Consider the following 15,210-nt stretch of genomic DNA (forward strand, 5'->3'; position numbering starts at 1 on the left):
CCCAGGATTGGGGCTGTAATAATCATGTTTTCCTAGACTTCTCAGGGAAGTTTAACAAAAAGCCGCCTCTGCTCCCACGGTCCTGAAATAGGCCTTTGGAGCTTTGATTTCTTCTGTCAGAGGAAATCATTTGGCTTTCAACACCAGCTCCAGATAACTCATGACCAGGAGGAAACATGAACAAAATTAAAGCTCTAAGTGCATTTCACCTCCTTAATATGCTTTGATGCCTGTGCACTGCACGCATACACTCTCTTGAATGTTTTTGCTTTCTTTTCCAGGAGAACCCTCACCGAACAATAATGAACATCAGTGACTGCATTCCCGATGCCATTGAAGTCGTGAACAAGCCCGAAGGAACTAAGACACAGTCATTAGGCACCAGGAAGTCACTCACAGAAACTGAGTCCACTAAGCCTGTCTACCTTTATCTCCTCCCAACAGAAAAGAATTATGCTGGCCCTGGACCCTGCATCTGTTTTGAGAATTTTACCTATAATCAGGCTGCTTCTGACTCTGGTTCTTGTGGTCATCCTGTTCCAGTACCCCTGGGAGCCCTACCAAGTCAGCTGGGACTACTGACCTCACCAGAAAATCTACTACAGGCACCAGGAAAAAACTGCATGAACTCCCAGGGAGAAATCCCAACTGGAGAAACTACTTTGAATTATGTGTCCCAGTTGGCTGCACCCGTGTCTGGAGATAAGGACAGTCTCCCAACAAATCCACTCATGCCACCACCCTGTTCAGAGTATAAAATGCAAATGGCAGTACCTTTTTGTCTTGTTTCACCTCCCCTGACAGAGAATAGCGGGCTCTCTTCAATGACCCTTTTAGGTCCAGGTGACCATTACCATTAACCAGCACATCCAGGTTATGCCTCTATACTACCCAGATGCTAAGGGGAGCAGAGCTGGCACCACTCTCATCACCAGGTGCCTGCCTAGGTCCTACATCTCAGTGAGTTGCCACTATTTGCAGGTCTGATTCAAGTAAGACCACTACAGTCTGGCTAGGTTAAAAGTCAGAAGCTAGGGACCTTGACACTCCTCCTTGGAACAGGCTTGCTCTAGAAAGGACAGGATCATGGGAACATGCTTACCTTGCTGCTGTTCCAGGCCCACTTTCATTTACATCAGTAGACCTGAACTGAGGGTTGAGTATGAAGTACTCCACAGAGTAGGCCCACTCAGTACTACACAGAGCTGAACGCCATGTTCAGTATTTTAAGGGTAAAGCAGTTAGATTGAAAAGTTTTGTAAAAGCAACTGATTTATTATTAAAGCATAAATTGTCAATGTAAATTTGAGTTTAGTGAAAAAGTCACAGGTGTTTGAGACCAAAATAGGCTTTAGGCTTGCCTTGAAGAGACAAGAATTCGTAGTTATTGACACAGTAAAATTAAATCTTTTGGGTTACCTAATTGGTAAAATGTGGGAGTAAATCAATACGATCTCCACAACTCTCTCGTCCAGCTTACTGCAGTGAAAGAATGGGATTGGTAAGGCGCTTCTTCGTGTGAGCTGCACTTCTGCTCTGTTAGGTATCAGTATTCTACCATAATTATTGATGACTACCTCAGGATAGAAAAAGGAAGATATATTATCAAGTAAATTTCATGCATATTTTATGGTTACTCTTTTCTTTCAAAAACTATATATAAATGACCTTTGGACTCTTGAAATAGGTTGTCTGGGTCAAGATTGCTGTCTCATACGTGGTATTCCTATTATGCTAAAACAAATAAAATGAAACCTCATAGTTAAGACATAATTTAAATGTAACTGTAAAAAAAATTCATGGAGTAGGAAATTTTGTGTTGGCTCTGCAGAAACTCAGTATCCTTTGAACCAGTATATGCAAAGCACCTGGTGCGTAACTGGTATTCAGTACGTGCTAATTCCTTCTTCGTCCCTCCACCCACCAAGCCCTTATGTTTATCTGTCACATTTCTGAACATGCATGAAGACGGCTTTTTTTTTGTTTTCCTGACAGCCTTCAGCATGACAGAAATGACTTTGCCTATGCTCCTGCCTCTGGTACCAAATGCCCTTCACCATGCCATTAAATGTTAGGAAGAGAGACACATATCCACATCTCAAAATAATGTGGCTGTCATGTGGCTTAAACAGCCCTATACAACCAGTTCTTTTGAAGCTTTTCAACTTTTTCCTCACATGTAACTCTTTTGCTGGAAAAATTGGTCATGTGCTCCTAACTTTATCTTGGTTAGTCTAATGGTTGTGAGAAGTCTTTGGGGCCAGTATACTCATCATTTACCTTATTTATTTATACTCCTTTGTCATGATACAATTGTATTTTTCATTTGAAACTTGTACACAGAAATATCAATGAGACTGATGACTGATTTGTTCATGGTATTTTTTCTTAAAGGTTTTATTTAAAGAATAATCCACAAAACCTTGAAGTCATTTTTGCTATTGCAATAAGCCTTAATTAAAACATTTCACTATCACATTATTTTGTGTTTTATCTACCTCAATGAAATAAAAATCTAACAGTTATTCAGTATGTTTGATAAATCTCAAACTCACAAGGTTCTTGGGTACCATGCCAAACTTCCTAATCAGAATCTTTGGGACACAGGACATGGAATCTGTATTTTTCATCAGTTCCCAGGCATTCAGTTACATAGTAAACTTTGAGAGTCATTGCTCTGAATCAAATGAAGTCTTTCTGAAAATGTAACAACCTTCCAACAGGAAACACTGGGTAACATGACTTTGTGTTTATATAATCACTGACTTTTAGCTTTGGATGTAAACATTCCTCTCCAACCTTTGGAACCAAATGAATTAGTATTTGGAATACTAATGAATTAGTATTTAAAACCTTAGTGTTCAATACTATATGCCATCTTAATATTGCTTTAAGAAATGTTACTCAGAAACTTTGAAATTTATATTCATGCATCAGTAGAAGTATCAGGGTTAAAAAAAATTATGGAGGCTTAGCACTGGTATCTCGGTGGTTAGGGCGCCGGCCACATACAGCGGGGCTGGTGGATTCAAAACTGGCCAGGCCTGCTAAAAAAAAAAAAAAATAAAATTGACAACAAAAAATAGCTAGGCATTGTGGCAGGTGCCTGTAGTCCCAGCTACTTGGGAGGCTGAGGTAAGAGAATTACTTAAGGCCAAGAGTCTGAGGCTGCTGTGAGCTGTGACGTCACCACACTCTACCGAGGGCAACATAGTAAGACTGTCTCAAAAAAAAAAAAAAAATTATGAAGACTTTCAAACACACACAACAGTAGCATAGTTTAATGAACCCCTATGTACCCTGACTAGCCTCAACTGCTACCACCCATTGCTGTTTTAGCCTCTTCCATATGCTTGTTCACTCTCCATCCGTAAATTATTTTGAAACAGATCATACGTGATGCATAGGTACAGACTTGCATTTCTCTAGAAACAAGCCGTTTTTTTCTAATGTGGTTGTAAAATTCAAAAACAATTGCACCTAAAATCACACTAGTAGTATTTCCTTACAAATCTCATTTTTATTTGGGTGGTAGGCAGGACTGGCTTTAATGGCCTTTGAATCCCATGTCAACAGGTATGCAATAGTCAGCTGTGTACAGGGGACCATGATGGTTCAGGCTGGGGGCAGGGACCTCTTCACACAAGAGTCATACATTTGATGAAAAACATTTGCTGCATTCTAATACCTAACCCATACTAATCATAGTCAACCTGATTATCTACTAGAATGTGTGTACTTAGTAAAAATGAAGTTGACTTAGGCTTTTTCTCTTCAATGAGGCAACCAAGCTGATGCAGATCTTTGTGAACACCCTGACAGGCAAGACCATCTGCCTTGAGGTTGAGCCCAGTGACACCATCAAGAATGTCAAAGCCAAAATCCAAGATAAGGAGGGCATTCCATATGACCAGCAGTGTCTGATATTTGCAGGTAAACAACTCGAGTATGGCCACACTCTTTCAGATTACAACATTCAGAAAGAGTTTACCCAGCACCTGGTGCTTCGTCTGAGAAGTGGCATCATGGAGCCTTCCCTCCAACAGTTTGCCCAGAAATACAACTGTGACAAAATGATTTGCTGCAAATGTTATAATCACCTGTACCCATTCTGTCAATTGGCGCAAGAAGAAGTACGGCCACCTCAACAATCTGCACCCCAAGAAGAAGGTCAAATATAGCCCCTCCTTTAGCCACCTGCCCAAGCCCCATGGCCCTGAGGCCTCAATAAAGTTACCTTTTCATTGACTAGAGCAGTAAAAAATGAAGTTGACTTACACTTATTATCTAAGATTTCTCCTAAGAGGTATGTTGAAAAATAAGCTTGCTTTCATCTCAAAGAATTTACAAAACATGTTGAGCACTTTGTATAAGGTAGAACTTTTAAAACACTGGAATAGAAACAGAAGATAGAAAGTCTTTAGAATTCGCAGTTAAAATACTGTCTTTACAGCCCAATTAGTCCTATACAATTTGAAGAACTAAGCATATGTGGCTGTCTTATTCCTCTAAGATAAGCATTGAAGAAACAAAGTTTCTTCAAAAAAAAAAAATACAGAAGTTGTATCTTATTTTTATATGCTAAAAAGTTTTAAAAATGAAACAATCTTTTGAAAGTTCAGCTATGACCTTTTTTCAAAGACCAGCTGCACAGTATTTTTCATTTTCAGGTAACTGCATGTTTAATGACAGATACATCGTGTTTCCCCGAAAATAAGACCTACCCAAAAAATAAGCCCTAGCAGGATTTCTATGCATTTGTTAAATATAAGCCCTACCCTGATAATAAGACCTAGTGATGGGCATGGCCATGCAGATACTCGCAGGTGCAGTGTGTGGTAACCGCAGTCACAGGCATCCTATTGTGCATGTGAGAATGGCTAGGGGAATGGAATTCCTGCATCACTAGCACCAGCCCCACCAACAAGGTCAGCTCCCCCTGTCAGGTTCCAGAAGAAGATGACTTAACTGTATTTGAATAAATGTAGATTGTTGTGTTATACTTAATAAAAATAAGACATTCCCTGAAAATAAGCCCTAGTGTGTCTTCTTGAGAAAAAATAAATATAAGACAGTGTCTTATTTTCAGGGAAACATGGTAGTAGAAAGCAGTGTGTAAAATGATACCAATAACATGACAATTATCTGAAACCAAATGTTTCTTAAAGTGAGACATTATTTTACCATAGTTTATCAATTATATAACAGCCCCTAGCTTTGACACTGAATTTTATTTTCCAGACTTGGTAATTTCCTTTGTGGCATTTTCTTTTGCCAGTAGGTGGCAACAGGTTATGCCTGCTTAGATTAGTTTAATGTGTGAGAATTCAAATACCTTCTATAAAAAGGTTACACTTATCACATAATACTTACGCTGTATATTATTTCCTCAAAAAATTCACAGCTCTTCCACCTAATGATAGATCCATTTTCCAAACCCCATAATGAATGTAGACTTAAAAAACTGTATAGATGTTTGATTTAATTATGAAGAATGTTTAAGCAAGTGTTATTTTAAAATATTTGGAACAGGTGATCTAGATGTTACTGAAATGTCTGAGGTACCTAAATGTCACTTTTGCTGGGTGTCACGTGTCAGCATCAGCATTACACGATTCAATCAAGGCCATACGACTACTGATTGTTTTAGGTTTTCAAATAAAACAATACAAATTTAAGAATTTTAAGTACATTTTATTAACAATGTATCCCTTTGATAAGATTATGCTTCAGGAGGCTTTTAATGCCCTTGACATAAACTGTACACATTATACAAAAACAAGAAAACCACAACAAAAAAAATCAAGGTGAGCAAAACCATTGGGGAACAAATCTTATTTAAATTATACACAACTCAATGAAATATTCTTACGGAAAATATATAAATACTTTTTCTTTCTATGTTACAGTTATACAATATAAATCAGATTTCAATGTCTGTTCAGTGACCTACAAACACCAGAACCTCCAAATATGTAGCAGCGTATTACTAAATTAGAAAAAAGAAGAAAATCATGTGGTTAAGAGAACATTAAGAGTTTTCACAATCCCTTACCACTTTTCAAAACTAATTTACACCATTTGTTTTACAATGCAGCTTTAGGGTTTCTGACAGGCATTTTTTTTTTTTTTTTTTACAATTACTTATAAAATCTTTTTCACTCCCCCTCTCTGCCCCAAGACTTTGCATTTTGTGCTAAATCAACCTAGTTAAGTGGCAAAATTGTAAGATATTTTTTGGCATAAATTATATTTTTCAAATTAAATATTTTATTAAGAAAATAAAACAAAATGTGCAATTTGTGCATGCTATGGTGTAGCTGTCCCCCTAAATTACAAAACTATCCCAAGGGGGGCGGAATTCCATATTCTGTGAGTCATATAAACCTACAATGAATGAAAAATATCCTGGGAACTTGGAACTAAAAGAAAAAAAATGCTCCTAGAAAGATTCTCACAGATTTGAATGTTCTTTGATAAGCACTGCTATTAATTTCACAGGTATACTTTTTAATTAGTCTCACTGTAATGACACTCTTGAAATTAATATGGTAACAATGTATTTTGTGAGTGCAGAGACAATGGAGACCTTTCTCAATTTATATTTTGGAAAATCTGAATTGTCTGTTCATTCCTAATAGCTTTTCTCAGAAGGATCAGTTCTACCCTTTTCTTTTTTTCCCATGTTTTAATGAATTGTGAATTTGAGACAAACTGGAAGCATAGGACTAAAGGGGAAAAAACTTTACTCCCAAAGAACATTTCTCAAAGTAGTTTACAAAAGTTCATCTCACACAAAATTAGCACCTCACTCTTACCATGCAAAAATAACTGCAGTTATAATTTGAATGACAGACAATTTGTTTTTTATTGCTTAATGATCTGTGCTTTAATGTGGGGATAAAAGGCATCCTCTGAATGGAAAGAAATCAACTTTCACCTGAATAGCACTAGTACTGACATCTCCCTGGTGAACATCCTGCCAATGTGACATGCCCTGAAAAACTCAGCTTTCATTATCTTGAGCTCTAGATAAAAGAGCTGGAATTACTAAAGCCAACATTTCAAAAGGACTTGTATACATTATTACTGTAACAATGTATATACTTTCAAAGGTTCTCTTTTAAAGTCACAGTCTTGCAGAATGTCCTCATGCCATAATTTTTATTAGAAAATATTTAGTCAGGGAGAACAGATTCCTTTCCCCCAATCTAGCTAAGCATAAATATGAAATAAAAGTGTAAGAAGTTTTAGACCATATTTAATTATGAATACTAAATTTCTAATTTCCTTATTAGTATTTACTTAGTATGTGAAGCTGAAATCTGTTATTAGAAAAAAAATTCAATTTGAAATGATAGTTCGCTTTACAGAAATTCACAGTTTACAAATGGCACAACTGCCCAAATTCCTCCAAATTATTAATGACCAATAGTACAAATTTATATGAACTAAGATTAATCCTAAAATCTTGAAAAACTACAATATTGACATTATTTTGGTATTCTATCATCTGGTAATATCTATTATTATAGATGATTTTCTCAATTATTTCTATTACCACTGATGCCGTTCCTAATCTTTTTCTGCTCTAATTTAATACTTTTAAACACCTAAGTTAATCACTTGGCACTGCATGTATCTTTCACCATAAAGTCTACTTTTATACAAAAAAGTACTGAAAGAAACGTATCAGACCTGTCAGTGAAACTATGCATAACCAAATAGCACTATAAATTTAAGTATAGGCTTTTTGTTTTTTTAGTATACTGATAACCACAAAGCTCTGTCTCTCCAAAGTAAGTAAGTGCTGTAGGCAGATAGGATGATGTATACATACATGTCTTCCAAAGTAACAGTCAAAAACCTGTTCAGGCTAATAGTAACTAAGCCTTAATTTCAGGATAGATAACCAAGGCAGGGTAGAGGGATGAGGATGGTTTTGTGTGTGTGAAAGGAAAAAAATTACTTTTAATTATTGAGAGATTAAACCACAGATTTTATACTCTATATTAACTGAGGTAGTGTTTAAAATTAATGTCTAAAATATGCTAATCCATTATGAGTAAGATTACTACATTACTTCCTTTGGAGTTCTTAACCACTATTTGGTCTAGTATCTTTGACATTTGGTTCTCTGGAAAGGCAGTTTAATTATCCAAGACCAAAGACCAAGGTGACAGGAAACGTTCTTAGAAGTACTGTCGACATTTAAATAAACACTAGGGTTCAGTGATAAAGTTTTAAAAATTACTTGTTTTATCTTCAATTGGGCTTCATAAGAGAAAATCTGAAGAACCACTTTTTAACATAAGCAGCAGCTTACAGCCCTTATCTGCTTTGTTACAATGTAAATTGCTACACAGTGCACATAAGAACAATTCACTGAAGTGCAGTCAAAGAGGTGTTATGAAGTGAGATGAAATACTTCATCTCTATTGGAACTTTCAGTGCCAGTAAATTTAACAAAAAAAAAAAAAGAAGAAGAAGAAGAAGGGAAAACAATCTCTGTTAGTTTTCTAGTTCACAGGGTTCTTTACAGAGATCTCAAAGTAAATTACAAAAAGGATCTGTAATATGGGAAAATTTTAACCAATGGGCTATGACTGTGTCAAAACTGATATGTAACTGTAAAAATGGTATACACAAATTAATTTTAAAAGGGTCCTAATCAGTCCAGCTGGATTTTTCTATATAGTTCTCAAAAAGATAATTCTTTCATTTATAAGCATTCTAATGATGATAGCCATGCTATTTTTATATACAAATTTGCATATGTTTAATTCTTGTAAAGATTTCCAAATATACTTAGACACATACAAGATCAAACAAACAAACCTTGCCCTCATCAACTGAACAATTTCACAAATGTGATAAAAGCAAGTACTGTACTTATAAACTCACCTATCACTGCATTTAGTTTGTGCAAAACAAAAACATTGATATTAAGTTACTGCTGCTTAAAAATTTGGTACTTAAGGTTTTCCACTACAATTTTTAACCTTAATAACATGTTTTATTAATGAGTTTTAAAAATGAAATATGGCTCTTCTTTCCCTATGGAATGTGTAAACTGCAGGCAAACTAACCTTTTTTTCAGGAGACCCAAGGTATTATTTAATGCTTTCCTTTGTTTTAGATTTACATTAATAGTGCTTATTCAAGTTTCTGTTTAAATTATATGGAAATTTGATGAAAATGGAAGTCCACCGAAAATATATGCACTCTATTTAATGTAAATGGCAAATATTTTTAATTAAAATATGAAATGATTTTCTGATTTTAATCAGGAACTGTAGTGAAAAACCTTAATTGGTTCAAATAGCCTATAATAATACAATGCAACAAAACTGAGGAGACAGATAACAAATAAGAATCTTTATGCAAGTCCAGTAACAAAAAAATAACTTATATAAGTCCCAGGTTGTTGAGGCTCTTCTTCACTTTAAGGTTATAAACCTTTGAAGTAGTGTTATAAACATTAAGAAAAATGTGAAAGGGCCAAAGTCCCCCTCTAATACCAGCAGTTACAGCACACCCCATGTGGTCACAGGATGCAGCCTTACAGACACTGATTCCTAGTTTCCACGAATTAGTTAACAAACAAGGCATCTTTATATTTACCCTATAAAAGAATTCAGAAATAACTGTGAAGGGTGCTTCTGCATATCCCATTATTGTTCCACTGTCATGATGCTTTTAAAATGAAAAAATAGAAAACCTATGTAGATAATTCAGTGCTTGGCTCTTGCATACAATGGTAACTAAAAGTCTTAGAACTGTGATAATGAATCATGAACCCCTCCTAGGGCTCAACAGGGGAAGAGAAGGAAGTTGTTTTGGTTAGGGAAGTCAGCAGTTCCAACTGTTCATGTACCAGTAATTGCTGGAACAGTGTACAGAAGATACTCCTGTCTCTGCTGCCCAGTCAGTATTTTCTGAGGCTTCTAGGAAATCCACAAATATGAATATATAGAGTATATATCTATATACATCATAAATATGAGGTCAGGATTCAGCAGATGTATCAACTATAGGTTGCTTTGGTGGTATTGCCAATACAGCCTCTGCTTCTTCATGCATCTAGAAAATTGTAAATCATTAATGACTTCTATAAAAATAGGAGCTATTACAGATACAATCTTTTAACTTAATTCAAAAACAGAATTATTCTTAAAAACAAAATTTGAGAAGTATAAATCCTACTTACTTGTAAAAACTGTACATCTTGAAATAACTCTTGTATGAACCTCCGACACGGAAGTCTAAATGTGCAGTGGGACAGCAAGTGGGAAACCTCAGAGTAAAGGCATATGTCGTCAAACGTCTGAGGATACTTCTCCTTAATTCTAAAAGGAGAAAAGACTATGGGTGTGATAAAACCTGTCATCACAATGTACCTACATTTCCTACCAAGTATCACTTACTTTAAAAGCAGTTTTTTTCTCCATGAATTAGCTATGTATTTGAGATGATGGCTGAAGAATATAAAATAATAAATATTCCTATCTCTTATTTAGATATTCTGAATTTGGGTTTTTTTTATTTTAACAAAAAAGATTATCAAAGCCTAAATGCTTTTGGTAAAGTTAGAAATATTCTTTTTCACTGGCCTGAAAAATTACAAAATTTATTTATTAGCCTAGGATGATTTAAATTATTTTCAAAATTAAATTTTAAAATAGAAATAGTATTTTTAAAGTTAGCCTGAAATTATTCATATCCTTGAGTGTGCTATCTTGTTTTTATTTTTCAACACTTGAAACAGTGGCTTTCAGCTAGGACAGCACCTTGGGATCAGATGTGGGTGGGGTGGGGACACACAGGTTAAGGCCCAACTTTAAGGGCTCTTGCTCAGAGGTCTGCAGTAGAAACCTGGCATGTACAGCACCTTTAAAAAGCTGACAGGAGGCCCTGAGGTCCATTTCTTTCGAGAACCATTACATTAAATGGGACAAATAAATGTGCTGAGATTATGTCTGAATTTTCTTTCTTAACATCACGCTGCTATAATTCAGAAAGATAATAAAAATCCCACAATTTTAATTAAGAGAAAAAATGGGGAAAAAAGTTAAATAAAGAAAATAAGACTTATTTCATATAAGCTCATTTTTTCCAACCTTTTTGATCTTAGGGCTTCCTTATTTTTTCCAAAACTATTGAGAACCCCCAAGAGCTTATTTTTGGGGGGCTATAGGCATCATTAACTACTACATAAGAAATTAAAATTGAGAAAATTTCAAAACATTAATTCATTATATCTACTATTGTTAATATAAATAACATTTTAATGAAAAATAACTATTTTCCAAAACTAAAAAAGAAAAGAATGGCACTGTTTAAACTTTTGGAGGTTTCTCTAAAAGTCTGGCTTAATAGAAGATAGCTAGACTCTCATTCTTGCTTTTGCATTCAATCTGCCGCCATGTGTTGTTTTGGCTAAAGTACACAAAGAAAATCTAGCTTCACACATATATGCAATTCTGTTTACAACTACTGATGTAAGTTATCTAATTTTGAAATCTTTCAAGTATCTTTTCTACCTTAAAAAGCGTAACAAATAATATTTATGTACATTGTTTACTTACGTTAAAAGCCCAGTTTCGTGACATTTAGTTGAAACTGAACTACTCAAATTAACAACTAATCTTAAAACTTCTTTTCGAAGGAGTATACGGCACATCGGTGTATCATCTGGAATTGTTTTAACACCTGAAAAGATTTCAGTGTGAAGTTAAATATTTTATCTGTATCACAATAAAAAAATAATTATTACTCAGGAAATTTGTTTTTAAACTTCATGTAGTTAAAGATCTAAAACTGAGATTAATTCCACATGATATGTCCATCATTTGGGGAGCAAAACTTTCTAATATAATGTAAAAGGAGACAGCTAATAGGGTACTTGTCAGTAGCTGATGCAGGTGCAGTATTTAAACGCCTGTTATGTTACTTCACTAAAATTGATTTGTTATGGTTTTGAGACAACTTTAATTTACAGTATTTATGAAAAAAAATCAACTAATAAGGATAATTTTATTAATAATGAATGCAACTGAATCTGAAAACTCACCTAATATTAATTCTGTGCTTTTGGTGCTGCTAGCTGATCCTTCTTGAGATACTCCATCACTGCATCCAGAAATCCCTGAAAACTTAGAGGGAACCACTTCTAAGGGATTATGGATAGTCTGCTCACACCAATCAGAATATGGAATATCTTGAAGGTCTGAAGAAAAAAATAATTATTTCAAATAAAGCACCATCATGGTTAATTCCTCTGCTTACACTGCATGCTATAAAGGAGATAATTCCTTGTAATTTCTTCTCCAGTTTCAATAATTACTTTCTGTGATGAAGGTCTGATCTTCAAAGGGGGACTGCTCAGAAATTAATTGCACAGAGATTGAAATTTGTTAAATTCTAAAGACTTAAATAAGACTTTACTTTCCTAAACAGCAAAACCAATTGTAAGAGCCTGTGATTATTTTAAAAATTCAAATAAAAATGTATGTGGAATTTAAATTAACCAACTGCATAGGTAAGTGCCATTACAATTTTTTTTGGTGTGTGAATTAAAAGAATTTCAGCTTTTTCATTATAATTTTTTCTCTCTTGCTCTTTGTATGTAGTTATGAGATTATACCATTTGCCCCCTCCCAAATAAATAAGTACCAATATACAAATCACAACTTCCTGGCTTATTTAAAGTCCAATTTGTTCTTTAGAATTAAAATCACTATATTACCTGTGCATTACTAAGATGGGACTTTAAAGTAAACCAATCATATTAGTGTTTTTCAAATGCTTTCCTGATATAAAATTCTCCTGAGCACTTACACTGAGTAATTAGAGCAAATGGAACTCAGGAAATTTCTGGTTATGCTTTTAGGAAGTAACACTGGGCAACCTGTGAAATCACACAACTTAGCACTATAAGAAATGCTGTAGCTGAAGCTTTGATATTACAAAAGGAAACGGATTCAGAGAGAGAGAAGACATGCTCAGCTAGAAGATAAGACCTCTTGAAAGCTAGTCCAGTCTCTGTAATATGCTGTCACTGTAGAGACAAACAGGTATATTTTTAAAAGTCCAAGAAATTAGACCAGTATCAACCATACATACTATTCCTCCTTATCTTGGTTTCCACACAGAAATATCACCACCTCATCTCACCTACCAGCACTTCCTAAGATTATTGTTTACATAATGCTTAACAGAAAATGCTTCTGTTCCTTGGAAAAGAAGCTATACAAATTTAGCATAATTTTAAATTTTGATTATTATGGAAGTTATATATCTCTCAGGCACTTAAAACATGCTACTTAAATTATATATTGATTTATAAAAAAGAACTATTGGAAAAAGATTTGCAAAATAAAGATGTACTTAAAAATGATTTTTTTAATGTAGCTCTCCTCAGCAATGCTGAATAATAACATAACAGATGAATATGATATTTGAGACTTAGTTGAACTACTCAGAATACAATGGCAAAATGTTCCTATACAAATAATAGTAAGAAAGTTGTGTAACTTTTCTCAATCAACATGCTTCTGGAAAATTATACATGAACAAGTTTGTTTCAGCCTAACCTTCAACTCCTAGTATTTCTACACTGTTGAAATTACATCTTATTTCTAAAGAAGTCACTCACGAAGAAAAAAAATCTTATCTCTAGGTAAGCAAAATTCAGAATTAATTTTATCCCATCTGAAGGAGTAAAATAGCATCTTAAGTGTAATAATAAAAGTCTCTTACTACCTATGATGTATTTTTGTAAAGCATGTTAAACCATGTGAATAACACTTTAAATAAGATTAATTACATGTATTAAATGGAAACCAGACTATGAAGGTAGAATATGGGCCTTTTTATAAACTGGCAGGATAAATAGAACCAAAAATCCTTGGAATTTCTTATATATAGAAGATAATATCCATAACTTTGCTAAAGGCAAAACTACATACTACATTGAAGATATTTACCTTCAGGGACCTTTACTATCTATCCTCTATTAAGCAATATTTTAGGCAACGAAACTTAGACATACTTTCACTCAATAAATTTTATTTCAATACTATTTTTAATTTGGATACAGCATTTTGTGTATAAATTAAGTGATCCCATAGAAATGGTTGATGTTTACCCTTTTTATTTATTTTTTTTTTTTGAGACAGAGTCTTACTATGTCACTTTCAGTTAAGTGATGTGGCATTACAGCTCACAGCAACCTCCAACTCTTGGGCTTAAGTGATTCTCTTGCCTCAGCCTCCCAAGTGGCTGGGACTACAGGCACCCACCACAACGCCCGGCTACATTTTTTGTTGTTGTTGCAGTTGTTTAGCTGGCCCGGGTTGAGTTCAAACCTGCCACCTTCAGTGTATGTGGCTGGTGGTACAATCATTGTGCTACAGGCGCAAAGCCTGTTTACCCTTTTTAAACATAGTTGTTTGCTTTTATTGTTTCCTCTCTTCTTAATTAGTAATACTCTACCTTAGTTTATCTTCTTCTTCTTTTTTTTTTTTTGGAGACAGAGTCACTCAGTAGAGTGCAGTGGAGTCTAAGCTCACAGTAACCTCAAACTCTTGGGTTCATGTGATCCTCTTGCCTCAAGACTCCTGAATAGCTGGGACTACAGGCACCCACCCACAATGCCCAGCTATTTTTTTTTTTTTTTTAAGAGACAGGGTCTTACTCTTGCTCAGGCTGGTCTTGAACCCATGAGCTCAGGCAATCCACCTGCCTCGGCCTCCCAAGTGTTGGGATTACACTGTGCCCAGCAGGCTTTAATCGAAAATGTGTAGACAAAAAGCATAGGATAGATCATACCTTAAATAAAGAGATCACTACTTTCTTTATACCATGTAGCTCAGCATAAGGCTAGCTCCAGCTAAATGCCACTACATGTAGAAAAGAATAAAAAGCTGTAGGCAAAAATAAAATGTAACAAAATTGAACATCTATCGGGATTAAAAAAAAATAAGCTAAATTTTTCCTACCAGAAATCAGCAAGTCACAAAATACCTTATGAGAAATGCTGACATAGTTATTTCTGGAAAAAAAATAAAAATTTCCGTGAGAAGCTCTATTTCTAATACATTTAACCTAATAACCAATTCTACTAGGCAACAAAGGAAGTGAGCCGGGTAGGATTACCTTAACTGAACTATCAGGATTTAGGAGAGAATGTTATTTATTTATTTATTT

At 34.7% G+C, this 15,210-nt stretch overlaps 2 protein-coding genes and 1 pseudogene across 4 annotated transcripts in view; 2 read left to right on the forward strand and 1 right to left on the reverse strand.

Moving 5' to 3' along the window:
- OSMR (oncostatin M receptor) overlaps window positions 1-2,457 on the forward strand; it is a 68,579-nt gene extending 66,122 nt beyond the window's left edge. For both annotated transcript variants that reach the window (XM_012807117.2, XM_003792987.3), the window contains exon 18: window positions 282-2,457. In XM_012807117.2, coding sequence (XP_012662571.1) covers window positions 282-860 — 579 coding nt within the window. In that variant the 3' untranslated portion in view covers window positions 861-2,457. The remainder of the gene's footprint in view (window positions 1-281) is intronic.
- A 1,184-nt stretch (window positions 2,458-3,641) lies between these two features.
- Window positions 3,642-4,248, forward strand: LOC100962374 (annotated as a pseudogene).
- Window positions 4,249-5,673: 1,425 nt separating this feature from the next.
- RICTOR (RPTOR independent companion of MTOR complex 2) overlaps window positions 5,674-15,210 on the reverse strand; it is a 138,167-nt gene continuing 128,630 nt past the window's right edge. For both annotated transcript variants that reach the window (XM_003792948.3, XM_003792949.3), the window contains 4 exons: window positions 12,074-12,229; window positions 11,589-11,712; window positions 10,211-10,349; window positions 5,674-10,083 (listed from right to left, as the gene is read on the reverse strand). In XM_003792948.3, the coding sequence (XP_003792996.1) occupies window positions 10,009-10,083; window positions 10,211-10,349; window positions 11,589-11,712; window positions 12,074-12,229 (494 nt within the window). In that variant the 3' untranslated portion in view covers window positions 5,674-10,008. The remainder of the gene's footprint in view (window positions 10,084-10,210; window positions 10,350-11,588; window positions 11,713-12,073; window positions 12,230-15,210) is intronic.

This window comes from Otolemur garnettii, unplaced genomic scaffold (assembly GCF_000181295.1).
Source record: "Otolemur garnettii isolate 467f Iridium unplaced genomic scaffold, OtoGar3 scaffold00063, whole genome shotgun sequence".
Taxonomy (NCBI): Eukaryota; Metazoa; Chordata; class Mammalia; order Primates; family Galagidae; genus Otolemur; species Otolemur garnettii.